Source organism: Asterias rubens, chromosome 3, assembly GCF_902459465.1.
Source record: "Asterias rubens chromosome 3, eAstRub1.3, whole genome shotgun sequence".
Classification (NCBI taxonomy): domain Eukaryota; kingdom Metazoa; phylum Echinodermata; class Asteroidea; order Forcipulatida; family Asteriidae; genus Asterias; species Asterias rubens.
The window spans coordinates 16,200,315-16,228,306 of NC_047064.1; the positions used below are offsets into that span (position 1 = coordinate 16,200,315).

At 41.9% G+C, this 27,992-nt stretch overlaps 1 protein-coding gene across 2 annotated transcripts; it reads right to left on the minus strand.

Moving 5' to 3' along the window:
* On the minus strand, nt 1-27,778 carry LOC117287759. 2 transcript variants are annotated; one of them, XM_033768263.1, is made up of 20 exons: nt 27,469-27,778; nt 22,683-22,826; nt 20,876-21,016; nt 17,151-17,561; nt 16,563-16,745; nt 15,224-15,452; nt 14,815-15,020; nt 13,635-14,090; nt 12,732-13,223; nt 11,737-12,261; nt 10,203-10,736; nt 8,935-9,408; nt 7,728-8,240; nt 6,827-7,333; nt 6,140-6,637; nt 5,537-5,805; nt 4,175-4,391; nt 3,085-3,576; nt 2,315-2,758; nt 1-1,758 (listed from the first exon to the last, which is right to left on the minus strand). In XM_033768263.1, exons 1-20 carry the CDS (start codon nt 27,542-27,544, stop codon nt 1,316-1,318), a joined length of 7,254 nt encoding a protein of 2,417 aa, XP_033624154.1. In that variant the 5' UTR covers nt 27,545-27,778; the 3' UTR covers nt 1-1,315. The 2 variants fall into 2 exon arrangements, with proteins under 2 accessions (XP_033624154.1, XP_033624155.1); XM_033768264.1 differs by lacking the exon at nt 8,935-9,408.
* Between the last annotated feature and the right edge of the window lie 214 nt (nt 27,779-27,992).

The window sequence follows — 27,992 nt, forward strand, 5'->3', positions numbered from 1 at the left end:
TTCGTTTTTAATCATGTTTTATAAAAATGATTTATTAACATATATGTATGGAAGCATTACATGTACACTGTTAAGTTAAGTTAAGTTACATGTATATGCAACTCTTGCAGATTCTCAAATGCAACATAGTAACCTAATCATGATAATGCGGTTTAGCCTGTTTTTTCTCTCTCTCTTTTTTAACTGAGGTTACACTATTCATATAAAGTTTAAGAATAAATTTATATATATTTTTAAGCAGCAATAGCACATGTACATGGTACATATAATAAAAGAGCAGTCAATGTCAAGTGCGAAGAAGGGCATTAGTGGGTCACAGGCCTGAATTTTTTATATCAGAGGTGGGGTGGGGTTCGGACGAGCAAGATCATTAAAGATCTAAATGTATTTTGGAACCATTTAAGAAGGTGGTCTGAAGCCACAACAATTAGAACAAAATGCACTGTTTGACTCCAAGCCTGGATATGGTGTTTACTACTAAATACTCCCCCCTTTGTGATCCACGACCTTCCCCGGTTTTTGCCCAGTGCCTGATTTCATAGAGCTGCTTTAAAGCACAAAGTCACTAAGCACAGAAAAATGTTGCTTCTCGTAGTAAATATCATGTTACTTGTACTAACTATTCCTTGTATATCCTGCAAGGCAGAAAATTACTGTATTAAAAAGGTTTATGCGTCTTTAATGATTAAACAGCTACTTAATAAGCAAACAAATTTAACAGGGGTGCGATTTACACCTGATTTGTATGTGTTTTTTATCATTTCAATGTACTTTCTAAATTGTTGTTAATTATTGATAAAAAACTGAGGGTCAACCTCCAAGGTTTTGAAAAATTAAAAACACTTCTGACATGCGTCAAAATTACAGTTCTTCGACATCATGCTTTGTTATACCTCCATGCTGAAACAAAGTTGCTATACAAAATGGAGCTCCTTCATATTATGATGTAATGTTATAGCATGAGTGATGATGTAACATGACTTTTTTGCATATCTTACTGAAAAGCACCAGTGAAGGGTATTCAACAGGATTGTATTGTACACAATTTATAAAATTTTAATCGCGTGAACTCAATTGTCTTATTGGTTGAAAACATTTTATATGAAATTCAGCAAAGGTCACTTGCTGCCGTTGAAGTAGGTCTGTAAGACTTTAAACAGTTCCACAGTGACACATTAATGTTCAAACACAGGTACTGGGTAATACAGCACACATTATTATAGCCATGCAGTGCACTCTAACTACTTTGGACTGTACACTTTATTCTACAAGCATATAGTTTTCCAGTGTCCAACCTGCCCCTCCTCGATAAGATTCAAGAACAGTTGACAGGAAGGCACTTGGACAGGCTTTTGGGAGTAGGGCTTGCAAGGAGCTCATAGGACTCGCTTGATCCTGCGTTCTTTGATAAGGTCACGCACACGTATCGTGCAGCTTTGCATCTCTTTCCCATCAGGTTTACGCTGAGCTCTACACCCCTGAACTGCAGGTCTCGACCGAGCACAAAGGGCACAGAGGAAAGCTCGGCGTCCAAGGCCTGGTTTACCGCGCTGACTTTGTTACCCTTGCCGTTTGCTTTTGCGGACATCCACATCTGCAAAGACCACAGGTTGGTTCCTGAGAAGCCGACACTTTCCGCCGCGTCGTAGTTGACTCGGACACCAATGGTCAGGGTGTTGGGTCGGCCTGGTCTGAGGCCAACATCCCTCATCTGGAACAGGGAGAGCCCGGTGACTGTTATCATGGAATTGGTTGGGGCTGGAGTGGATAGAAGTGAAGAAAAAAAAATCATTGATGTAGTTTCAATTACACTCAGGCGCAGATTTGTTTACATGTTACTGGTGTAGTACACAAGACATTTTTTGTAGAGCTTGGGAATTTTATTTATCTGTTCATTTTAATTCTGAGCACACACTGAGAATGGCAAATAGAAGACTTATATGTGTGTCGTTTTCGTACTTACAGAATAATTTTTACCATTTCTTTACAGAGGAACAGAGGAAGTGATTGTGTTTTAAAAAAGCCATGCTATTGGCAGTTCCTGCATTAATATCGCAGGTCGTTTTAATCAGCAAGCAGTTTGCGGCAGCTGATTTTTTTGTTTGTCGTTGCCACCTTGATTTAGTTTGTAAGTGGGTAAGACACTGCTCTAAAATTGAAAAAGGTCATGGGTTTGAATCCCACCCAAGAATGTATGCCTGTGATTTTTTTAATAGAGCTCGGGAGAGTACTGAGTATACGGTGCTTACACACACTGGTCTATAAAATAGGTAAAACCAAAGTCAATAAGCTTGATTTTGATGATTTCACTTACTGCTGCAATCTACAGGTCGACAGGTAGTAAGCACATTGCTGTTTGGTGATGCCTCTAGACTGAACTCTGGAACTGCATTATCCTGCTTAGAGAACTTGGCACACACGTAGCCAACAGCGGCACAGACTTTCCTTCTCATGTCCACACTGAATGGTACTGCAGCGAAGTACACCGGCTCTGGCGGGACATAGCTTCGGTCGGTTTGTGTTTCGGAGAGTACCTGGCTGTTGTGGCCTATCTTAAGACCCTCACCAGTTGAGCTTCTGCTTGCCCACATCTCGACACGCCATAGGTTGGCTCCATGAATGTTTGAGCTAGATTGTGCCATGTTCACACTCACATCCAAGAACAGGTTGTTTTGTATGCCGGGCTGAATGGTTGCGCCGTCCATAGTGACCGACGTGACGGTAGCTACAGGTACAGTGCCGTGCGTCCTTGTATCAGCTGTTGTGTAAATGTGATAAGTTTGTTAAGATACATATATATTTATTTGTTAGGATAACAATGATTGGGTTGTTCGTAACATATCACCAGTTGCTGAACTTTTAGGGAATATTTTGTTTGGTAGAGAACGAGTCCTTTGAGTGTACTTAAGGCTTCTCACACGGGGAATCTTATCATTACAGCTTTGATTAAAGAAGGTGCGTTAATAACTTTTTGGGCCATCTACCCTATGTTGACAACGTCTCATGTCCAAATTTAAGACAGCCTCAATTGCGAGGTTAATTGTCCAAAGGAGGAGTTTGTGTACACTGTTGTATGCTACTCACTTGTAAGACATGGAGCAGGCTGGCACGATACATAGGAGTCGGCACCACGGGGAAACGGTAAATTAAAGTCTGGGTAGGCTCTTTCACCCTTGGAAAGCTCCAGACACAAAAATGGATACTGGCTGTCACAGTGTGCCCTCCGGAGGTTAAAGGGAGTGGTCATGTCAAAGTTCAGGTGTCCTGGTGGAATCAGGCTCTTGTCACGGTCCTCCAGACTCAGAATCTGGCTTTCGTAGTTGATCTTCATAGGGTGTGACCCCCTTGTGTTGCTGTTGCCGAAGATGCCAACCCGCCACAGTCCACTACCCGCACCCCCATCGATCCGGTCAGAGGAGGGATTTGGGGTTATGTCCATTAGTATGCGTAGATCGCTATCCCCATGTGAGTAGACTGTTGGTCCGAGTAGTCTCCAGTCCATGCGAGAGAACCTCGCCGTCTTCATTGTAGCTGGATCGGGCTGAGCATGATCAGTACCTCCAGTATGACTTCCACCTGTTAACAGCATTAGAACAAAAGAAGCCTACGAATTCATAGAGTGTTGTCTTGGTTTGCGGTATGGATGTAATTTTGGGTCTATTGACCAGTTCATTATACATGTAGATACATTATAACAGCTGTGCTTAAGGCGTTACCAACATTTCAGTAATAATAATAGTGGCTTCTAAGCTTATATTGCACCTTATCCGTCACTCAGTGATGGTCATCAAGGCCCTTTAACGTACAGTGTAAGGTATGTTGGACTACCTTTGATATATGATAGGTACTCCTTTAACATAGCACCATGTAATGTTTTACAAGGTGCTATGGCGCAATATGCTGCCAGTCAAATCAGGAACACCATGGCGGACCCCTTTAAAAGTGCTATCTTTTTGTTTACGTGTTGAACAACACCAACAGCTTTTACGTCCCATCTGAAGGACGAAGCATAATGATTATTAGGTGTCTTGTTTAATGACACAGGTATCACAGCTAGGACTTTAACCCACACTCTGTTGAATAGAAACTCCAGAGTTTGAATCCAGTGCTCTTAACCGCTTGGCTATGACATGCATTATGGTTGGAAGTATTTTTGGTCTGGTCATATACTTGCCTTCTGGACAGACGGACCTCTGACAACTGACACTGACATCCCCGTTGGAAAGTGGCATGTAAAAGTCTGGAACAGCAAGACTGTCCTTTCCAAATTCAACGCAGAAGTACTTGTATGGACCACAGCCTAGCTGTCTCATGTCAAACCTTGTGTTGACATCAAACTTCAAGGGTCTACCTGGGCCGAAGACTCTGCGGGCATCGTGAACCTGAAGAATCTGTGAGAAACCAAGAAATATTAACTTTCAAAAATTGTTCTGACAAGTTTTGTGCTTTTAAGCAAAAAGAATTAAAATTCTTTTTGTCTGCATGTCGCTAAACACACTCTGGTGAAGGCCACTTCAAGGTGTGGTCCTATCAATCAACTATTTTTCCTGGGATCGTTGTCATCTACTCCTGAGGCTGAACAGGTTTACCCCTTTACAGTCCACATGGATGTATATATGAAAGAAGTATGAGCTACTTAATGTAATTTGCTCTTCACTTCTTGATGAGTTGAGATAATAATGATGATACTCAATGTACTTATAATGCCCACTTGTCCTGTGAAATATAACAAGGCACATGATAAAGGAAACACACAATATTTAAGTGAGTTCACAATTATTCACCTTGGCATTTTCTTGAACATGATAGTTGAGTTGGTTTGACAATTTTGGAGGAATAGCTTGAGCCTCTGTAAACTAATGCACCCTCGCCTACTGTGTTACAGATGGGTACAGAAGTGTTTGGATCAATTAGTTTGTGTTGATGTCAATGTGGTATACAGTGAATGAGAAGGTTTCTTAGGTTATTAGATATTTGACAGTTTGTTGTGACTCAACTCTTGATGCGCTTTACAATTAAAGTACCCTGGTCATTGGGCCAATAACATTCCTTTAATCTGTCACAGGTTTCTGTGGAGCAAACAACCTTGGTAACCATAGCCATCCAAATGTTTTTTCATACACAGTATCAACCTCTACCTCGTAGGTACCCATTTTACCCCTGTGTGAAAAGAAACAATTGTCTTGCTCAAGGACTCAAGTGTCATGGCCGAGTTTCAAACACTCCCATGACTTGACCACCAAAAACTTGTTTCAATGGATGCTTAATCGCTCGGCTGTGACACCCTATAACTTGAGATAAACTGTAAATTATATTGCCAAATATCTGTTTAGCTGTATTAAAAACAATTAAGTTAAGTAATAAATGGAGACTCTTTTTAATAGACCTTTATCATTGATATCAATGTAACCAAACCGAGGCTGGAGGAACAAAATAGTGTGGTTCCTATTTGCAACATGATTATTAGCATTCATTATTGTTATTCGGTACAAGGAACATGGCCAAGACGAAGACAGTATGATAAAGGTGCATATACCTGTGGATTGTAGTCGTATCGATCCTGGTAACCATCCACTCCTTCTCGGACCCTACTCCCGTAGACGCCAATTCGCCACAAGTTCTGTCCACTGATGGTGTCAGTGTCTGCAGTCGGTGTGACATTAACGAATACCCGGAGATCCGTCAGGCCATTAGCATTCATATTTGTGTTACCAATTTTCCAACTGAAATCGTCGACTCTTGCATAGTTTTGGTTTGGAGCTGGTTCAGGCTGGGGCTCGGGCTCCGGGTAGGGTTGACCTGAATCTAAGTGAGGAGAAATGTGATACTTTTTAAATACAGGCAAAGTGTATAAAATACACTTTGCCTGTATCTTTATCTCTATTCGTGGTTTGTACATTTCAAGAGTGCATAGAAAATGTTTATTTCAACTCCACCAGGGCAACTCCCCTTCTGGAGTTACATTATAATTGTACTTGACTTTTGCCTGTTTCTCTACACTCTTGACACTACTACTACACATAAAGAGGCTGCCTGTTTTTGTGTGTAGTGTCAAAATATTAATACATTTCAAGAGATTAGAGAATGTGTCATTTAAAATAAAACAATTGCTTTTGACGGTGTCTGGTTATTCAATTACCTTGACAGAGATATGGCCGACAGCTCACATGTGCTCCATTCTCAATGGGGAAATTGAATTCTGGATTAGGTTGGCTGTGCTGGGCAAACTCTATACACAGATACCTGTGAAGATCACAACCAAAGCCTTCTAACGGAAAGCGCGTGTCCACGTCGAACACAACAGGTCTGTTTCGGCGAAGTGGTGTCTTCGCCTGCTTGGGTGTAAGGATCTGTTCGTTGTAGTGGATCCTCTCTGGTCCTGTGCCATCTTTATACATGTTCCCGTACAGTCCGATTCTCCACAGTCGCTTCCCAGAGATGGTGTCAGTGTCAGGGTTTGGGAACAACGTCGCACGGACGTTAAGATCTGTTATGCGTCCAGCACGGACTTCTCCAGGTGTTGGGGTCCAACTGATGTTATAGAACCTTGCTGTGGGCAGGCTTGGATCTAGCCTTGTATGACCTCCGGGAGTTTGACCTCCAGGTGTATGACCTCCTGGAGTTTGACCTGCGTTTGCTGTAAAGGTTTGCAAAGATAGTAGAACTTAACAGAGTGATGGTGTAACCAGACAGTTTCTAGTGGGGGTGGGGCGAAGACATTATATGGGTGGCTATCTAAATGCATCGAACAATTTTGTGCGAATGTCCCATTAAGACTTGCTCTTTTAGTAAAGACTTGGCCGACTGCCTAGTGTATAATACTCACGATTACAGGAGACGCGTTGACAGGCAACAAGGCTATCCTTGTTACCAAGTCGAAGAATGTAGGAGGGCGAGGAGTACCTATTCTTCCCAAACTCTATGCAGAAATAAGGATGAACGCAACCAATACTGCTGAAGTCAAACGGTGTTGATATGTCAAACTCGAGCCTCTGCGTTGGTGTCACGGCTTTGTTCTGATCTCTACTCGACAGGACATTAGGTTGCTCCTGATACCTTGTCCCTGCTCCATCAGCAGCATCACTTCCAAAGATGCCAACACTCCAAAGTCGACTACCTGAGAGGGGATTGCTGTGGGGATTGGGTGTAAGAGTTACATTCAGGTTGACGTTACCAGGCCTGTCTGGATTGCTTGGTAGGCGACCCCAATTGATTTTAGAAAAGATGACCATTACTCCTGGGGTCTGTGGCGGGTTCCCACCACCGTGACCTGTGTTAGTTGGGGTTTGGCCACCACCGTGACCTGTGTTGGTAGGCGTCTGGCTGCCGCGATCTGGAAAGATAAAAACATAGAGTCAAAATGCTTTCAGGGGATGATCATAAACCATCTTTTTAGAATTAAAGGTCTTTAGTGCAATTTATATGGACTTCACACTACTGCTTTTGCATAGCTTGGAGCTCCTGGTATAAACGGGGTTTATTGATCAAGAGTGGCATTCCGAGTATTTGTGTGGCGAACATACCCGTGTGAAGCATTATTTGTATTATATCGATTCAATTGTTAATTGTTCATGCAAGGACCTTTTGATCACTGCATATTATATAAAATTGTCAGCATTATGACTTTATGGTTCTGAATTACCGAGAACATTATCTGCTGTGTTGCCAAGAACCTCACAGTTCTTTTGTCATGAAATAATTCCGTGTCTTAAAATTGTATACTTTACCATCACATGTTAGCCTCTTGCATGAGATGAGAGTCTCTGTGTCACCAAGATTAATGCTGAATGGCACGGAGGAGTACGTGTTTTTAGAGAACTCTATACAAAGGTAATCATGTGCACATCCAGCTGCTGTCAGATCAAACATCCTCTCGACACTAAACTCCAAGTTCTGTCCAGGTACTACTGGTTTCTTCAGGTTTTCACCGGAAAGGACATTTCCTATTTCACCAAACCTCGCCTGAGATCCATCTGGTCTGTCGCTCCCGAACATTGTCATCTTCCACATGTTGTAACCCTCAACTGAGCCACTGTGTGTCCCTGGTGTCAGCATTGCCCTGAATTTCATCACAGATGGGTTTTCCGGCGAGGTTGTTGGACTGGTCCAACGAAGGCTAGAGAGGGCCACGCGAACTCCCGTTTGGGGGTTACTGCCACCATGGGTAGTAGGACCTCCCATTCCACCACCCTGGCTACCAGTATCAGGAGGGTTGCCACCACCTTGTTCTTCCCCACCATCTTTAACAACAAGAAGAAACAAATTACTTTTCTTTGGTACAGGGAAGTCCACAAAACACTACGGTTCAATGTCAAGCTGCCTGTTTTTACTCTTGGTATAATGTCCTAGGCAGTTTTTAGCTAGAAAGAGACAGGGAGAAGGGGAAGAGATTTGGGAGGGAGGGCATGGTAATACAGGGTTTTTCTATATCGTTTTCTCACAACCATACGGGCATATCAAAGCGCGCATTATTTTTTCCTGCAAGGTAGGCCCTACGTAGAAGAGCTACATTTTGAAGTTTGAAACCTTTTTCCTTATCATCGTGTACTTGTTTAAAAGATGCGGTAGCGCACTGCTACTGATCAATCCAGGAACACCAAGGCGAACCCCTTCTGTTTTCGATAAGTGAACTGCGTTATTTTCAAGCATTGCACAACGCATGGGACCAATGGCTTTACGTATCATCCGAAGGACAAAGCAAGTGTCTTGTTTAAGGACACATGTGTCACGACTTTGACCCGAACCCACACTCTGCTGGGAAGAAACACCATCGCTTGAGACCGGTACGCTCTTAAACTACATGTAGGTTGCATTACGCAACTACAACGCATCGATAATGCATCTAGGAAGAGGGTAGAACCTGGATAAAACACGACTGACAAGAACAAAAGCTTCGTAAATGAAACGAAAACTTGGCAATAATAGTATACTAACAGGCACACGTTAGCCTCTTGCACGAGACAAGAGCGTTCGTGTCACCAAGATTAAGGTCAAACGGTACAGATGAGTATTTGTTCTTGGCAAACTCCAAACAAAGATAACGATGTGCGCAGGCGGCATCTTCCAAATTGTAGCGTCTGTCGATCTCAAACTCAAGGTTCTGTCCGGGTACAACTGGTTTGTTCTGGTTGCCACCGTATAGGATGTTGTTGAGCTCGCTAAACCTCATTTCAGATCCAGTCGGTTCGTCACTTCTAAACATTCCCAGCCTCCACATATTGATGCCATCAATTGAGCCGCTGTGGGACTCTTGTGTCAACATAACCCTGAATGTAATATGTGTTGGGTTGTCCGTTTTTTTCGTTGGATGGGTCCAGCGAAGATTTGAGAGTGCCACTGGGGCGTCGCCGCCCTGGCGTGGCCCTCGTTTAGGAGGAGATGGGTTGCCACCACCATCAGTACCACGATCTTCGGGGGAGAAGGGACATTTTAATTGAGATGTGTGAAGTGGGTGTAGGTCAACCGATGTTTGGTTTTGACCGTATTGGCAACAGCTTGTTGGATTGTGTTTTGGGGAGAGCAAGACACAATGGTACCAGACTTGATAGACCAGACTACTGATCCTGGTAGCTTCATAATGTATTTAGAATCTAATCATTGGCAAATGATGTCCAGTCCGGCCGTACCAGACCATCCTGAGCCAGTTGTAAGTATAGAAAACAGTTATTAGCGTTTTGTTTTCAAGTATAAAAACAATCCAATTCAATTCAATTCAATAATTTGGTAATCGACATTCGCGGTGAACGATTTAAATTGTGCGTGTTGTTAAACTGCATCTTCTACTTCTGGTCAGGGTACAAACATAAGTTATCGGTTACAGTTACTGGACACTTTTGGTAAATATCAAAGACCAGTGTTCTCACTTGGTGTATCCCAACAAATGCATAAAACAACACTGTGAAAATGTTGGACTCGGGTAATCGAGGTTGCACGAGCAACCCACCAAAAACACTCGTTGCTCAATGCGTTAGCTTTCACATGTCAAAAAAAAAGGGGGCGCCAGGCCTGAAGTCTTTAAATATTTTAGTGAAAAATTACCTCTTTCTCAAAAACTACGTTTCTTCACAGGAAGCCGTTTCTCAAAATGTTGTATACTACCAACAGCTCTCATATGCTCGTTACCATGTAATTTGTTATGCTAAAAACTACATTGATTAAGTACCAAAGGTATCCAGTGCCTTTATGCCATGTTTTGTACATACCATCACATGTTAGCCTCTTGCATGAAACGAGTGTGTCCGCACCAAGATCAAGTTTAAATGACACAGTAGAGTACGCGTTTTTAGAAAATTCCAAACACAGATAAGGGTGACTGCAACTGGCTTTCGCCAAATTGAAGAATCTTTGGATCTCAAAATCCATGTCCTCTCCAGGTACAACTGGCTTGTTCTGATTGCCATTGAATAGGATACTATTGATCACACCGAACTTCATTCCGGTGCCACGAGCGTCGTCGCTTCCAAACATCGACAACTTCCACATGTTGAATCCCTCGATTGGTCTACTGTGAGGTTTTGGTGTGAGCAGTACCCTGAAGTTGACTTTAGCTGGGTTTTCCGCTGAGATGGTAGGACGCGACCATCGAAGATTATGGAGGGCCACGGCGTCTCCTGTGGGTCGTGGTTGGTGGGTGCTAGGTTTTGCTGGGGTACCACCACCGTGACCTCCTGTCTCGTGACCGGCACCTCCCATCCCACCAGTGTGTACACTGCCGCCACCACCGTGAGTTCCAGCATCTGTAAAGATAGAATGTTGATTCAAACTATGTAAATAAAGACACTGGACACTATTGGAAATTGTCAAAGACCAGTGTTCTCACATCTCGACATATGCATAAAATAACAAATGTGAAAATTTGAGCGCAATAAAAGAAAAAACACCCTTGTCTCACGAAGTTGTGTTTGTTTAGATGGTTGATTTCAAGAACTCAAATTCTACATCTGGGGTCTTGAAATCAAATTTGTTGAAAAATACTTCTTTCTCGAAAGCTGTGTCACTTCAGAGGGAGCCGTTTCCCACAATGTTTTATACATTGTTTCATACATCATACCATCAACCTCTCCCCATTACTCGTCACCAAGTAAGGTTTTATGCTTATTATTATTTTGAGTAATTACCAATAGTGTCCACTGCCTTAAAGAGAGTCCATATAGATGTCACCATACCACGAAAAGATACGAGCGAGTGCACCGATGGAAACTGTCAAAAACCAGTATTCTCACTTGGTGTATCCCAACATATGACAAAAACTATCTTTGCAATTCTTTCGTCTATAACTTAATGGACCCAATTAGTTGCAGTAATGTGGTTAACATAAAAATTATAACAAACAGTTTTTATGTAGCGTTTTTTATATCCGAAGGCCGTCTCAAAGCGCTTCCACATTATAATTCCTGGTCACTGGTCCTTAAATTATTATTCATAAATACCACAGACAGTTTCTCTACTCCTATTGGTGGAGAGCGCGTCACGTGGGTGTGCATAAAACCTTGCAGGGTCGTTGCCGTGCGACGGCGAGGGCCTTTATCTTACGGCCGCCGACCCTGCTGGCTTGAAACGTACGTTGAGGACCTCGTCGCTACCCTTTTATTCCCTTACTTAAACATCATAAACATCACAAATTTCAATTGATGTTTCTTTTTTGAGCTTAACGTAGATCAAAATTGAATGGCTGTTTGTTCTGGCAAGACAAATAAAGCTAGGATTTGTGTTTAAATGGTATTAAGTTATACAAACCTGTACATGAAATGTTCTGGCAAGAAACAAAGGTGTCCTTGTTTCCAAGAGCAAGCTTAAAGGGTGGAATTGAATCCGGAAGTTTGGTGAACTCGATACATTCATAAGAGTGCCTGCAACCCATGTCTCTGACTTCATTCGGCGTTCTTATGGTAAAGTCAAGACTCTTTCCGAGTACCAATGGTTTGCTGCGATCGGTATAAGATAAAATGTTTTCGATTTCTTCGAATCGTCTCCCGGTGCCGTCTGAGACGTCACTTCCAAACAGGCCCACCCTCCATAAGTTGTAACCGGTGACAGCACTGCTGAGGGGATGAGGTGTTAGCTCCATGACGAGGTTCTTGTCACCGGACATGTCCGGTGCAAGACGCCTTCCCCAGTGGACATTTGCGAATGCAGCGTACAGGGAGTCTTCTTGACCTCCTCCAGTGGTGTGTGTCGAACCTCCTGTTCCACCACTCTCGTGACCCGTACTCCCGCTGCTATGGCTTGTGCTTCCACCAGTGTGACTTGTGGTGTCCCCTCCTAATGATAAATACGACCCAAATCAGTGTCACTGGATGTTTAACACTTTAGAGCTGTTGATTTGAAGTTCTATATACACAAGGTCGAAAATGGTTTCTTTGTGGTATTGGTACTTGTGGTTACCTGGTAGTTACTTGAACTTTAAGTAATAATAATAACAGCTGCATTTATAAAGCACATAACACCTCCAATAGAAAGTCTACATAAGCGCTGAGATGAACTAAAGAAAATGATAGATAAGATGAATTACACAGATTTGTTTTGAGGAGACTCTTGGATGGTGAGAAGGTGGTAGCTTGTTTCATGTGTAGAGAGAGATTGTTCCATAAGTGCAGTCTAGCAAATTGAAAACTACGTTGACCATATCTTTTGATTGCATATTAGGGATTACAAGTGTGTCTTTGGTTCTGGACGGAGGTTTTTACTAGGAATGTAATGGTTTAAGCTGATGAGAAGTACCGAAACTATACCTTGACACCACGGCCATGCTTTGCATGAGGAAATTCGCTCGGTGACCCCATCATTATCTTCTTGGGGCAAAGGCAAGATGAAGGATGGTTCCGGGGAATCCCCTCTAGTGAACTCAAGACAGATGTAGTTCAGCTCTCCACAACCAAGACCCGTCAAATCGAATTGGGTGTTGACTTCAGTGAGCTCCAGATTGGTGTTCGGCCCGAGGGGCGCTGATTGCTGCTCACGGGACAATATCTGACGGCTGTATCTTTCCTTCCGACCGAGAGGGTTGCTGTCCTCACTGGCGTAAAGACCCACTCGCCATAGACCCTCGCCCGAGATGCTGTCCGAACGTTCGTGGGGCAGGGCAGTGACTGAAATGATGAGATCACTCGGACCATTGCTGTTGGTGTGACCAACTTTCAGATTCCAGCTAAGATTCGACACTCGTCCCGTTTTCGATGCCGCTGTGCCTCCGTGACCTCCACTGGTGCCTGGACGTTGGCCACCTGTGAACAAGAATGGGAAATGATGTGTTCAGTGTTTGGAGAATGACGAGTTAAACAGTTTACCTGCTGAAGAGAGTTTGCCATTTTGTGATATGTTGGACACAACACTTGGACAATGTTTGGTTTGAGTGAATCTGTTCGTTTACCGTCAAACAAAACATCAGACTCCTAATTGTTATCCACCATACCTCAAACATGTTGTTGGATGGCGTATTGCGAATCGTTTATTATACTATTTATTTTTTAAATAGTGTATAAAACCCATCAATATCGCCCTTTGTTTAGTGATATTAAAATACTCTTAGGATGATTCGTGAACATTCACGCGGTTTCAAGTAATATTTTTTGTGTGTGCAAACGTTGACCAGTTTTAACCAGTTTTTCCTTACAATCAGTCTGATTGATTCCTACCTGGGTTGCTGCACGGTATCTCCTTGCATATGAGTATGGAATCATCCGTAGAGCTGATATCAAGGCTTTCTGGAATCAAGAGGAAGTCCTGATTTGTCGTCTCACTCCTACCGAGCTCGGCACAGAGGTAGCCATACTCGGAGCAGCCCACTCCAGTCACCGGGAAATGTGTCTCGATGTCCTCAATGACCAGGTTGGTGTTCGGTGTGAGCGACACGGATGACTGACTCCTCGTGAGTATCTGCTTCCGGAAGGCAAAACGTTCACCCTCCCCGTAGATGTTCTTGCTGCCGAACAGGCCGACGCGAACGAGGTCGTTTCCGGACACTCGGTCGCCCGTCCCGAGGATTCGTGCGTTTAGGTTGATCGTGACGTCGTAGTCACCGTCCGAGCGACGACTTCCGGCTTTGAGTCCCCATCCCAGCTCGCTGACGTAGACTCGATCACGTCCATCAGCTGTTGGGAAGAATGAATATTTAGTATAATTGTGTTTATGCAAGTCAGACAAGCCGGACATACACGGTCGGAAGGCCACTTCAAGGTGTGGGCTACAAAACAACTACTGTTCCAGTGGCCGTTGCCACCTACTCTGGCTAAATCAGGGTAACCCCCTTTACAGATGTAGGCTTGTGTATCATCCATCAGAAGCCTGGCTGGTAGAGAAGAAACCATACCTTCCTAACTCTACAATAATTGGTATGCCCTTTATCTTATTGGGGAGAAATTTTAATTGATTCTCCAAAGTCGCTACTGTAGGTGCAGACACAACTTTATGTGTTAGGTTATTCTGTTAGGTTTATCTATTTCAAAGAGTGCTCATTGAAGCCAGTTGTGTTTTGGAATGCCCTCGTAATTCCTTCTTTTGGCGGGAGAATAACTTGGTCTTTGTACCAACAGGGCCCAGTTTCATGAGCTGCTTTACTGCCGATTTTGTGCTAACTGCGCCGCTTACCGTGAGCACACGAAAAAGCAAGCTTAAACCTTCCAATGCTTACTGCACGAAAATGAATGACGTACCAATGCAAATCCATGGTAAACGTGCAAGATAACCGCCTTATTTTCTTGCTAACCTGTTAAATACGCTTACACCATAGCAGCGCTATAAAATTGGGCCCTACGGGACAGGTCTTTCTGTCAACAGGACAGGTTTGTTGTATATCCAGAGTTCATGTTTATTCACCCGGTATTTCTCGTTGTGGCTGCCCATTGCAAGGGACTTGTTTACATGCGACGAACACACTGTTTTCTTCTGGTCCGGAATTGCCCGTGAAAGGAAACGGCGGTTGGGGAGAATCTCCTTTGGTGAACTCCAGACACAGGAACTGGTAGCGCGAACAACCCACCGCGGCAACGTCGAATTCTGCTACAACACTCATAACAATAGCCCTACAGGTGAAACAAGATTATGGTCATGACATTAATAATAACAGCACCTTACAAAACGCTATAATGATGTTATGAAAACAGTAGCAGGTCTCATCATTCAAAACGTAGTCCCAAATCCTTGCTGTAAAATACTGTATGTTGAAGTGTCTTGAGCGTCAATGAGTGATGGATATGTACAATGGTTTACTGCTTGGTGGCCTTACTTTCCAGCAGCGAAAGTTGTTGAAGCTTGTGCTTCATCGAGAAGTTGAGGTACGTAACCGAGTCTTGGACCGGAGCCGTCTTCGAATCGACTGCCGTAGATACCCATCTTCCAGAGGTTCCGACCAGAGATGCTCTCCCCAGTGTCGTTGGACATGATGAGGGACTCGAGTTCTATCCTCGTTCCGTCAGAACCCCGGGCTGACCAGAATACGCTGTCAATTATAACACCTGGGAGAAGAGGTGGAAAGCAGGAAATGTGTCATCGAGAGGAAAATGTGTTGGCTTTTCCATTTTTTTAACATTGTTTTCCACATCGGGTAATTTTCAATTGACTCCACTGAAAGTGTGCTCAGTGAATTTCAAATAAGTTATTACATTCAGTGACATTCTGAGCCGTATCTTAAATAGGTCAATAATAACGCCCGGGAAGTGTAGGGGAAAGTTGGAAATGTGTGATCGTGAGGCAAAATGTGTTTGCTTTTCCTAATTAACTCCACGTGGGTTAAACTCAATCATATTCAACTAACCTACACATTCGGACCATTTTGAGCCGTGTATTTGAATACCTAGTATATATATATTCAATTAATTTGATGCTTGATTTGGATATGTTGTATGACCATGTTTTGGGTGCATTGTGTGCTAGCTAGACATCACAGGAATTTTTCAGTGGATTTATGTGGGAAGTTAATGTGAAAGAGAACATTAGTGAGTTATGGGGGCTATAAGGGGTGGGGCATACCATTTGCGTCTCCCGTATCAGGCAAAGAAAGTTAATTACAGACTCCCTGCAGAAATGTGGGTTTACACTGGCACCATGGGTGTTTTCACATAGATACCCGAGAGAGAAACAAAATTAAGATCACAAGTACATGGTGTTTAAAATAAGACCACCGAGTTATATTGGCAGAAGTTAGTGGTTTTTTTAACACTGTATCTGCATACGATAAGTTAATTGCAGACTACAATGCAAACAAAAACCGGGATGTTAGAATTTGACACCATGGATGTTGCCACATATAAAGATACATAAGAGGATATAAAAATTAACATCATATGGTTTAAAACAACACCACCAAATTGTATTGACAGAAATTAGTTTTATCTAAACACCGTATGATGTAAATGTTGATAATGGTTTCGATATCTTTAATGTTACAACACCCAAGGTGTCAATTTAAACACCCAACTTTTGCAGGGCACGTGTGCTGTGATCCATTTTCAAGATATGGTGGAAATAAATGGCAGTTTTAGGTTGGGGTAAATCTGTCTGTGTACCCGCAAACCAAACTGTGCACCATATCTCAAAAAGGCTCATGGTGTGATATCGTCAGGTACCTGTCCTGCACGGTCCATAGTGCTTCCTTTGTAGCAGGTAGCTAGTCGGGTCTTCACTGCATCGGTTCTCGTTATCCAAGGCGCACTCTGTGGCGTACGTCACCCCATCAGACCCGCAGACGGTGTTGCCAGATTCCGGGCATTCGTAGCGGCACGCTTGGGTTGGTTGCGGGGGATCCGTAACTAAAAACATAACCAGGAAGAACATGTTGAAAAATCAGCATTCGGCAGGAAAGTCTTGCATTCTAATTATTTGAAAATATTTTGAGTTCTTTGGTGTGTCCCCCCACCTTTTTTGTTTTGCAAGATACATTCCCATGCAGTCTACGCACGGGTTTTTTCGCTGTTTTTTTTTGCGGGGACTCTGTAAGAACTTTTTGGAAATAAACAGTTCGCTGTATCTATTTGAAAACTTTGGAGTTCTTTGGTGTGTTGTTTTAAACTCAAGAGAGGTTTGGGTGTGTACACCGTGTGTACATCTCATTTTGAGTAGTGTTTGTTCCGAAAAGAACCGGGGGTTAACGACTCGACGTTTCGATCACTATACTCTGATCGTCTTCATGTTTTTCTTTCGAAACAAGTACCTACCCATGCCAGGTACGCACGGGAGCTCAAAGCACATAATGGCCGAATCAAAATGGCCCGGCATGGTCAAGACGTAATCCGGCCGTGGGTCGTCTCCCTTTGAGAACTCCGTGCAGATATAAGGCAGGTCCTCGCATCCGATCATGCTGGCGTCGAACGCAGCCCTGATGTTCCCGATGGTGATCTTGTCCCCAGCACCCAGGGGCGTAGAGGCCTGATCATCGCTGAGAATCTGGGGCATGTGGTTGACCTTATCGCACCATCCGTCGTCGTAGCGGCAACCGTAGACACCGAGCTTCCACAGGCCTCGCCCCCGGACCGGCTTGCTGCCGGCTGCGCTCTCCACTTCTATCTCAAAGACGAGGTTTCTGTCACTCCCGGCGAAGTTACTCCCGAATGCCGTCAGGATTACCTCTGCAAAAAAAAAAAAAAAAAAAAATTGACAGTACGAGTCAGAGATTTGTTTTGGGTGTTGGGGTGTTTGTTTGTTTGTTTGTTTGTTTGTTTGTTTGTTTGTTTGTTTGTTTGTTTGTTTGTTAAGCCATATGCTGTCGTATTATGTAACCTTAAGCAGAACAGATAATTGATCAAGAAAGTATCAAAGTACTGTTAACCACTCTCTGTGTAATCAAGATTTCTCCATTAGGCAACAGCTCCATTCGGTTCAGCTCCCCGGTTCTCCAAAAGGTTTTTATTTTATTTTTTATTTGTCGTGAGGTGTTATTGATTGGCGTCGTCGTTATCACTTTGGGAAATTGTTGTCATGAGATAACGTTTGCTCCTGTCAATACATTTGTCCTGAGGCGCTTTCTTCATTCTTGAACGAAAAGTTGGCTACTTATTTCTTGAAAATAGCGAGTTGAATTTAAATCAGAAAAGGGTAGGACATGTATTGTAACAATTCAAAGGGCACCAAGGCAATTGACCATGTAGTCCTGATCCAAGACGTCATCTCATATTCGTAACGTAAAGTAAAGTAACGTAACGTAACGTAACGTAACGTAACGTAACGTGATAACCCAACAGTTGGCGCGCCTTTCTTCTTGATTTCATTTCGGTTGACGCTTGTCTTCGCGGCAGCTAGAATTTGACCAAGGAACGACGTGTACGCAGAGCTACAGGCGGGCGATACTGCGCACTGCCCTTTAGCGAGGCTGGGAATAAAGACTTATGACCATGGAACAACAGGGCAACAGCCGAAGTTGACCCCGTGAAGCATCAGACCTCGAATAAACCCAACATGAAGTATGCTCAAATCTTTCCAGAAGTTATGATGTATGGTATCTCACGCTATAACTGGAAATAACTGGAAACCAGTTGGGAGCACTGTACACGATAATTCTATGAAATTGAATCTGGCGACAAATGATTTCTTCAAGTGACTCCAACCAAGGCAACAGTGTACTCTCGTGTAAGCAACACCACATAAAATCCAGAATTTTAAGGCTGCAGTAATTTGAAGCGACGGGAGGTCATAAAACGGAGTAATGTTATACTTCTTTTTTTCTTCAAAGAAAAAATGGGTCATAAAAACAAACATTTTGTCTTTTGTAGGTCATGGTCTCACACTGGTCGAGGGAATTGCCTGCATGGCGGGTACAGATCTGGCATACGTTTGTCAACTATCATCCAAAACAAAGACGTGTCGGTAAAGATTAAATTAAATTTTATTAAGACCTTGGACGATCACGTCTTTGTTTAGGAGGAATTTGAGTACGACTTGGGAAATTGTGACGTTTTAAGAAATATCTTGCAATGGTACTTAGTACTTTGTATCCTTATGGTGACAAATTAATTTGACGAGCACATTTGTTGAAACTCTACTTAATGGAGTTTTGTTTGATTGGACTGGTTTTTAAACATCAGGTTCAAACTTGTAAAATGCCATTTTAAAATGCCAGTTTCATACGCCATTTTGTTTCGATCAAAATTCAATACAAACTTTCCAGAACCAATTTGAGAAAAGATACAAAGACAAATACAAAAATCGCACCATTATGAACCCATCTTGCATGCTGAAGCAATAAGCCTGCCGTGACTACTTAGGCGGCCACTGCATTTATTAAAGATATTGTAGCAGTTGAACTCAATACAAAAAAGTCTAAAAAATAAACGGGCGTAACTTTTAATGAAGAGCCAACTATACCCTCTTATTGGAAAAGAGTGAAAACCACTAGTTTAGTTCGCCACATCACTCTTGCAAAGAGCCATATGGCGGACAAATCTTTTTAGAGTGAGACTGGTACTATCAACTCGACTCAGAGTAAGGTTTGTTCCAATTTCACTAAAAAAAGTTACACATATTGAATTTCACTTTCAAAACAGCGAAATTGGCACCACTCGGTCAAGAGAGTGAGTTTTTCACTCTTTTACATTAAGAGAGTAAATAAAAATACACAAAAGATTCCCATATGAACCCATATTGAATGCTGGAGCAGTGAGCACGAGTACTATTGAAAGAGTAATAACTGATTCTAAAAAGCTAGTGGCAGATCTTCAACAGAAGATACAGGTTTTAAAGTGGTTCTTGAGTATTGAATATTGAATGGTTGTACTCTCCTTAAAACATTGCTGCTGTCCTGGAGAGGGTGGGTTGCAAATTCCAATTGTGCTCTGTGCTTGTGCTGTCAATTGACCAAAAGTTCGAGATAACGACCATTTGTCAACCAGTATTCAATTTGCCATCGTTACCTACGCATGCAACATAGCCTGGGTACCAGACAAAATCGTCCAATGGTCGCCTTTAGTCCCTCATCAGAATTATGATATTGGTTACAGGGTTGCACTGGTGACTCGACCCTACAGTGTTTCAAAATCCTTCTGATTTGTCGACTTGTCAAAGTCCTGCAAGATTGCAACCTAATCTCGTCAATCTGGGAGGTTGCAACCCGCTGCGTTGTTGCCGTTAGGCTCCGACTTTCTCTTCACCTTTTCAACCTCCATCAAATTGGCGATTTGTGACTTCAGAAAGTGAAAATAAATTGGGGATTTTTGACTTGAGATGGTACAAATAGATTTGTCACTTGAGAAGGTAAAAATAATATAAATGTCAAATTCAACTGTGATTTGAAGTCAACTTTGTTTATTCAGCTGTTGTGGTGTCCTGTAACGATCTAAATACAACGCAAGCTCACATGATATCCTAAATAGATTGTAAACTTTAAAGCGACTGTTGGCTGGATTACAGAATCTTTAGTTTTGTTTAGGTTTGCACTTTCACAATCGCTTCAAAATAACGGTCTCCATTACATGTATTTCTTTTCAAAGGATGGTTATGTTGTGTTGTTTAGACTTCAAAATACAAAATTATACGCAGTGGGCTTCCCTAAACCCCCATCTCAAATACTTCATCCTCGTATCCATAAATAGGGACCCAAGTAATAATAGTCAACTACAAAAACCAGGTGTTCGTAACTGATGACATCAGAATGCAATTGAAGGGAGTGATGACGTCATTGCACCAGGTTTTGGGGTCAGATTTGTTTCCACCAAGTAATAGACCTTTATCATGCTGCCACGTTGGTCATGTTCCCTGTATCCACTGACAGCGCTAAATGCTAATGAATCATTGCACAAAAAAGGAACCAGACTATTCATTATTCTAGCCTCTGTTTGGTTACCCTGATTTAAATGAGAGAAAATCAAGATGGCCGCACCATGATAAAGGTCTTTAACTGTAGGTTAGCGTATGACCTAATTCAAACTTGACAATGACACTGTTACTGTACCTTTTTGACAGCGTCCATGTCCTCTCAGGGAGATGCTTGCATCGGTGCAAGCCGCATTGTCAAGGGCACAGAGGCTGTTGTAGGTCACTCCATCCGTGCCGCATACATGCGCAGGAGCACCCACACAGGTGCGTCTACAACCTGTGGGACATAATGTAATGGAAATCAATGGCGTTTTAAATTCATCCTCTGGTTTGAAATTTTAAAACATTTAAAGCACAATTCTGTTAAAGGAACACGTTGTCTTGGATCGGGCGAGTTGGTCTTAGAAAATAGTTTGAACCTTTTGTTATGAAATGCATTTGGTGAATAAGATATTTTAAAAGTAGAATATCACAGTAAGTTATTGGTTACGAAAAGCGCACCACTGTTCGGTCAGCCGTTAATTGATATCAGATGTTGCAAATGGGTCGGAAAACGATATAATGTCTCGGTCAATATTATTCAAAAACAGTTGACCCCTCGAGGTGTTTGACCCCGTTACCATGGTAACCCATATCAGAATCCATGTTCACGTGCCCTTTTAATAAACTTCTTCATCAGTTGGATGTCTTTCAACGAGTACCGAAAGTGCACTTCGCAATCCGTGGCACCACGAAGAGTCTGAATGGGAAAAGGTATACCAAAGGGCAGAGACCCGGTGATCGGGTTGGTGTAGTGGTATCTTACCATCGCCTCTCACCTTTATGACCCCGGTTCGAATCACGCCCGGGGCGACGTAGATTGGGTTTTAAGTGTATAAGTGTCGGGCTTTATTTTGATAACAGTGAAGTGGTTTTGTTACTTTAAGTAATTTTGGTTGTAGTGAGAGAGTAAACATTGATAACTTTGAACTCAACTTTGAGCTTTGAAGAAACTGAATGCAAAAACATGATGAAAACTATAAGAATGTTTTTTTGTCATTTAGTAGGGCGTCAGGAGGTTCTGGCTTAATTTTGGTTTATGAAGAGAGTAACATTGATTAAAGGCAGTGGACACTATTGGTAATTACCCAAAATAATTATCAGCCTAAAACCTTTCTTGGTAACGAGTAATGGGGAGAGGTTGATAGTATAAAACATTGTGAGAAACGGCTCCATCTGAAGTGACGTAGTTTTCGAGAAAGAAGTAATTTTCCACGAATTTGATTTCGAGACCTCAGATTTAGAATTTGAGGTCTCGAAATCAAGCATCTGAAAGCACACAACGTCGTGTGACCATGTTGCGACGAGGGTGTTTTTTTCTTTCATTAATATCTCGCAACTTCGACAACCAATTGAGCTCAAATTTTCACAGGTTTGTTATTTTGTGCATATGTTGAGATACACCAACCGTGAAGGCTAGTCTTTGACAATTACCAATAGTGTCCAGTGTCTTTAACTTTGAACTAAACTTTGAAGAAACAAAAATGCAGCACGTGAAGAAAACTAGAATTAATTAGTAACTACATTTGGTTTAGGAAGAGAGTAACAGTGATAAACTTTGACTAAACTTTAAATTTGAAACATGATGAAAACTATAGAATTGAGGGATTAAATTGAGTATAATTTAAAACTTTGCATAGTGGAAATACGATATGGAAGGGTTTGTGGTAACACCATGTAAAAACTATCTCTAAATGAGTTGGGGTGGTTCTGAAAAGAACCGTTGGTTTCAACTCGACGTTTCGATCAGACTGGAGACTTTAATTGAGGCACGTCACAATCAAAACCCTCGTGTGCCATCAATCCGGTGTTCCATGAAAGAAAGGTTACTGTCTTGAACTGTTGGCTCTCTCCGTGGAGCAACATCTAGTTTATTGCTCCGTGCTCTCCCGTACGACACTCACCTTGAAGGTTGCAATCTCCTTGGCTCAGTAGGTACAGATTGGGTCTGCTGCAAGCTCGATTCTCCAGCTTGCACTGATTCTTGTAGGTCTGACCGTCAGAACCGCATACTGGAGTGCGATGGTTGGAACATTTCTTGGTACATTCTGGTGAAGGAAATTCACACGATCAGAAGAGTTGGTTACACTTAATAGTTACGATTTCACAAATAGTTAAGACTAGTCTTATCTCGAGTTAGGACGAGCTACTCGTTCTAACTAAGGACTCGCCATAGTTTTTTTTTATATCTTCTATGACTATTCCTAAGTTAGGACTATACAGGATTTGAGGCATTGCATGGTGAGGTATCAATATATATTTGGTTTGCGGTAACACCATGTGTGTATCAACTTGCCAGGTTGAGTTTGTTCTTAGAGAACTGTCTTGCTTAATTCTACTACCGCGGAGTAGATTGTTCGGGTGTTCGAGAGACTTCTCAGTTCTGAAAAGAACTGTCCTGCTTATTAACTATTACCTGGGCGGATGGTATAGAAATTAGGCTGGGACTACTACTTAAAGGCCGACGCGTGGACACTTTTGGTAATTGTCAAAGACTAGCCTCAACAGGTGGTATATCTCAACATATGCATAAAATAATGAACCTGTGAAAATTTGAGCTCAATCGGTCATCGAACTTGCGAGATATGAATGAAAAAAGAAACAAAACCTTGTCACACGAAGGTGTGTGCGTTTAGATGGTTGATTTCGAGACCTCAAGTTCTAAATCTGAGGTCTCGAAATTAAATTCGTGGAAAATTACTTCTTTCTCGAAAACTATGGCACTTCAGAGGGTGCCGTTGCTCACAATGTTTTATACCACCAACCTCTCCCCATTACTCGTTACCAAGAAAGGTTTTATGCTAACAATTATTTTGAGTAATTACCAATAGTGTCCACTGCCTTTAAAGCTTATAGGGTTGTAATTAACTGTACTACCGCGGACTCAGTTCTTAATTTGGTCTCAACGTCTTAATTTGGTCTCAACTTCTTGAGGACTAGTCCCAATTCTTTGTGAAATCGACCCTTGTTCACGTGTGTGTTTTTATTTTAGCATTTGAGAAAGTTTCTGCTAGGGTCGAAACGTCAGGCCATTAACTTGTTTTGTTCAAAAGCTAATTCTATTTTTTCAATCAGAAGATTGTAAACATTGTGCAATAACATTGTTGTCAAAGGCAGTGGACACTATTGGTAATTGTTCAAGACTAGCCTTCACAGTTGGTGTATCTCAACATATGCATTAAATAACAAAGCTGTGAAAATATGAGCTCAATCGGTCATTGAAGTTGCGAGATAATAATGAAAGAAAAAACACCCTCGTCACACGAAGTTGTGTGCGTTTACATGGTTGATTTCGAGACCGTAAGTTCTAAATCTGAGGTCTCGAAATCAAATTCGTGGAAAATTACTTCTTTCTCGAAAACTATGGCACTTCAGAGGGTGCCGTTTCTCACAATGTTTTATACCATCAACCTCTCCCCATTACTCGTCACCAATAAAGGTTTTGTGCCAATAATTATTTTGAGTAATTACCAATAATGTCCACTGCCTTTAAATATATACACATTTAACTGTTGACGTTCACACGCGTTCGGTTGAGGGTGGGTGATTTTGATACTTCACACGGTTTTTCGGTGAAATAATTTAACTAAATTTGTATTTTGTCTAAGGGTAGCTCAACCATTAAATGGTTGACCTACAAATTTTGTCAATGAACTGTTCTCCCTTGGGGCTCTGGGTACAACCATCAAAATTCGCAATAATACAATTAGCATATCAAATTATTCCATTAACAAACAGGTTAAGTTTAAACCCTTAAATACAGGCAGAACATGCTTTACAAAAAAAAATCGTTAAACCTTATCCTTTTTGGTTGGTGAGCCTTTGCAACTGCCTAAGTCTACTTGCTCATGGAATAACAATTGTGTATTCAAATAAATTGCACTTCGGCAAAACTTGTTGAGTCGTTTGCTTCTGTGCCACCCACTCAAAATAGTTTTTAAGGAAAACAATAAGTCAGTTTCTTCGGGGAAATCAAGTTCAGCTGAGTCCCCCTTTTATCACATCATCAAAACACAGCTGATCACGTACAACGTGAATATTAAGGTCACCTTGGATGTGACATTGAAGTACGCACGTCCAACTCCAAGGATGTAATAAATTTACTGCACTCAGGATGTTCATGGCTGAGAACATTTTGGGTGTGTGAATTCTTAAAGATACTGGATTGATTTCACAAAGAAAAAGTCCAAACTTAAGGACTTGTCGTAGAACTCTTTAGAACTGATTAAAAACTTGAGGCTAGTCCTTAGTTACGACGAGTAACTTGAGACAAGACTAAACTTACTGACTTGTCCTAGAACTGTTTTCAAACTTATTAAAAACCTAAGGCTACTATAGTCAAAGTTAGGACGAGTAAATCGAGATAAGACTATAGTCCTTACTCTGTGAAATCCACCCTGGACACCTTTGTTAATATTGTCAAAGATCAGTATTCTCACTGTTTGTACCCCGACATAACATAACAAATCAAACCTGTGAACATTTTATCAGTAGGTCATCGAAGTTGCAAGAGAATAATGAAAGTAAAACACCCGTTTTGCACAAGCGCTTTCAGATGCCTTCAAAAAGTGATTCAGATCTGAAGTCTTATAGCATTTGAATGAGAAGTTACCTCTTTATAAAAAAATACATTACTTCAGAGGGAGTCGTTTCTGACTATGTTTTATAATATCAGCAGCTTTCCGTTACTCGTTACGCTAACAATTTTTATTCTGAGTAATTACCAATAGTGTCCAGTGCCTTGAATCCTGCGCACAGGAACCGCAGGTTAAACTTTCAGGCACTTGGGAACATTGTATTTGCGTCAACAAAATGACTGTGACAATTTTTGAGGAGAAACTTCTGGGTATTGCTTTCCACGGGGAGAACGTTAAATATAGACCCGTTCCGAAGCAATTGCTTCGGTTTTGGGGCTGGCTTATAGGCTTTGCTTGCCATAAAGACGTGCAAATTTGGTACTGTGGGCTATACTTTTGACAGTTGTCAACGACCAGTATCCTCACTTGGTTTATCAAAACATAAGCAAAAATAGCAAACCTGTGAAAGTTTGGGCTCAATTGGTCATCGAATTTTCAAGAAAATAATGAACATAAAAACACATCCTTGCATAAAATTGTGTTTTTAAGATGCCTGAAAAATTGCCTGAAGCATTTCGTAGATTCATTTCTTGTGGTGTGATAAATGACCTCTCTCTTCAGGTATAACCTATACTTCAGCACAAACCAGACTGGTTCCAATATTGTACCCTTTAAAGCCATATCCGCTAGGCGTTATTCCTAGGCTGTAACGGGTTTGATAGTGAGACGTTGAACTTCCTTCAACTTTAAATCGACTAGCACCATACTTTCCGGTGTGCTCTACTTAATCAGTTATGGGCACGAGGGAGAAAAATCGTGACTTCCCAAAGTTTGCCGGGTACTTCCTTTTCCTAAAAACACACATCGGTCAAAGTTCGATCCCTGTCAAATGGATGACGGGGACTGCAATTCCATGTTAAGCCCATATTACTACATTATACAAGACCTGGGCCCAGTTTTATAAAGCCAACTTTCTGCTGAGCAAAAATAAGCAGGATACCAGTCACAAATCGTGCATGTGACATGGTACTTTGACAGATAACCTTGTTCTGGTAAGCATAGTTTAGTTGTGCTTAGCTACTTCTTGTGCTCAAGCAGCTCTACGAAATTGGGCTGTTCCACTATCAGGGGAAAAATCACAATTAGTGAAACGAGCCCTGATTCCGTGACACAAAAACAACAAATCTGCATGTGAATCCCGCAAGTTGGGTGTGTACTCTGTGTATGCTCTATAGGCGACCCAACCCAGTGCGGGTTTGAGTCCCGGTCGTGACACTTGTGTAAACTCGTAACAATTTCTGCTGCGTCATTCGGATGGGCCATAGTACATCCATATGCCCCGTGAAAGAACCCGGTGCACTAATCGTAAAGAGAAGGGGTTCGCCCCGTGTTTCAGGTTTGATCTGAAACATTATTGCGCCGGGGAGCACCATCCAAACCATTACATAGCTCCACAATATCTCGAATCTTCTGGAAACGGTTTATTAAAGGGAAATAAGTGCAGTGCTTTAAGCTAAGCTGAAAACAACTTCTTCTTTTTTGGCGTGGGGGGGGGGGAAATACTTCACAAAAGTTCCCTTGACAAAAATATATAAAATGAATATTGTTACTATGTCTATCCCGACAGGCCTGCTCGCGCACAAGGGTTATTTTCAATGTTAGAATAAGCGCAAGACTTACCCAGTCTGCAGGAAAAACAACTGTAATTCAAAAAGATATTCCAATTAAATAATTTTCCCCGAATGGTCAGATATCAGAATTAACGAAATGTGGTTGTTAGTACTTGGATATGGGATTTTGTTTATTGTATAAAAAAAACAAAAAAAAAACGTTAAAACAGTTATAATTATGGGTCTAACGTCGTTATAACAAAAACAAAAACATGGATGTGGGAGCCAATTATTCGTTTTTTGTTTTGCTTTGGTTTAGGGTTTTTGGGGGAGAAAGTACGGTAAACAAAAGGTGTGATCAGTTGTTTTTACATTTTTGTCTCTTAGAGAGTAAACATTCTACAGAAATAAAAAGTGGTAAGCCTAACATTTAATAGAAAAACAGTCAACAGACAAAATAGTAAAATCTAATATTTAGCAGAACAAAAACTTTTGGAACTTACTTGCAATAACACTCGTTATCAGAATGCTGAGGAGTATCCACCTCGCCAGGCCGAGCTGAAGGTGTTTCACACCCATGCTTCACTTATAACAATGTGCAAACGTCCACAAAAAAAACTTTCTTCAACAGCAAAATCTTATTTATTTGTTCTCGCCGTGCGGCCAAAGTGTAAAGCAGAGAATACCATGCCTTGTCCCGGTAAAGTCTACCGCTGAAGTGTCTTCGTTTCTCGGTACGGCTTTAACCCTAGCCTTCTTTTTTTATCACCCTATAGTCAGCCTTCTCGGTTGTGATTTGGTGAAGCAACGATACCCGATGGCCAACCACTGAAGAAAGAATGGACCAATCTCTACGACGTTGGGTTGTCCTTGGGGGAGCTGGTCCCTATCCGCTGGGCGGTAGTTGACTTTGGCACACGTTCAACTTCACAGAACCTTCTTAAAGGGTTTGGGTATTTTTTGTACGACCCAAAATACAATGTCCAAAGACTCGTATTGAACTTACACGGTTTGAAGATAATGATGA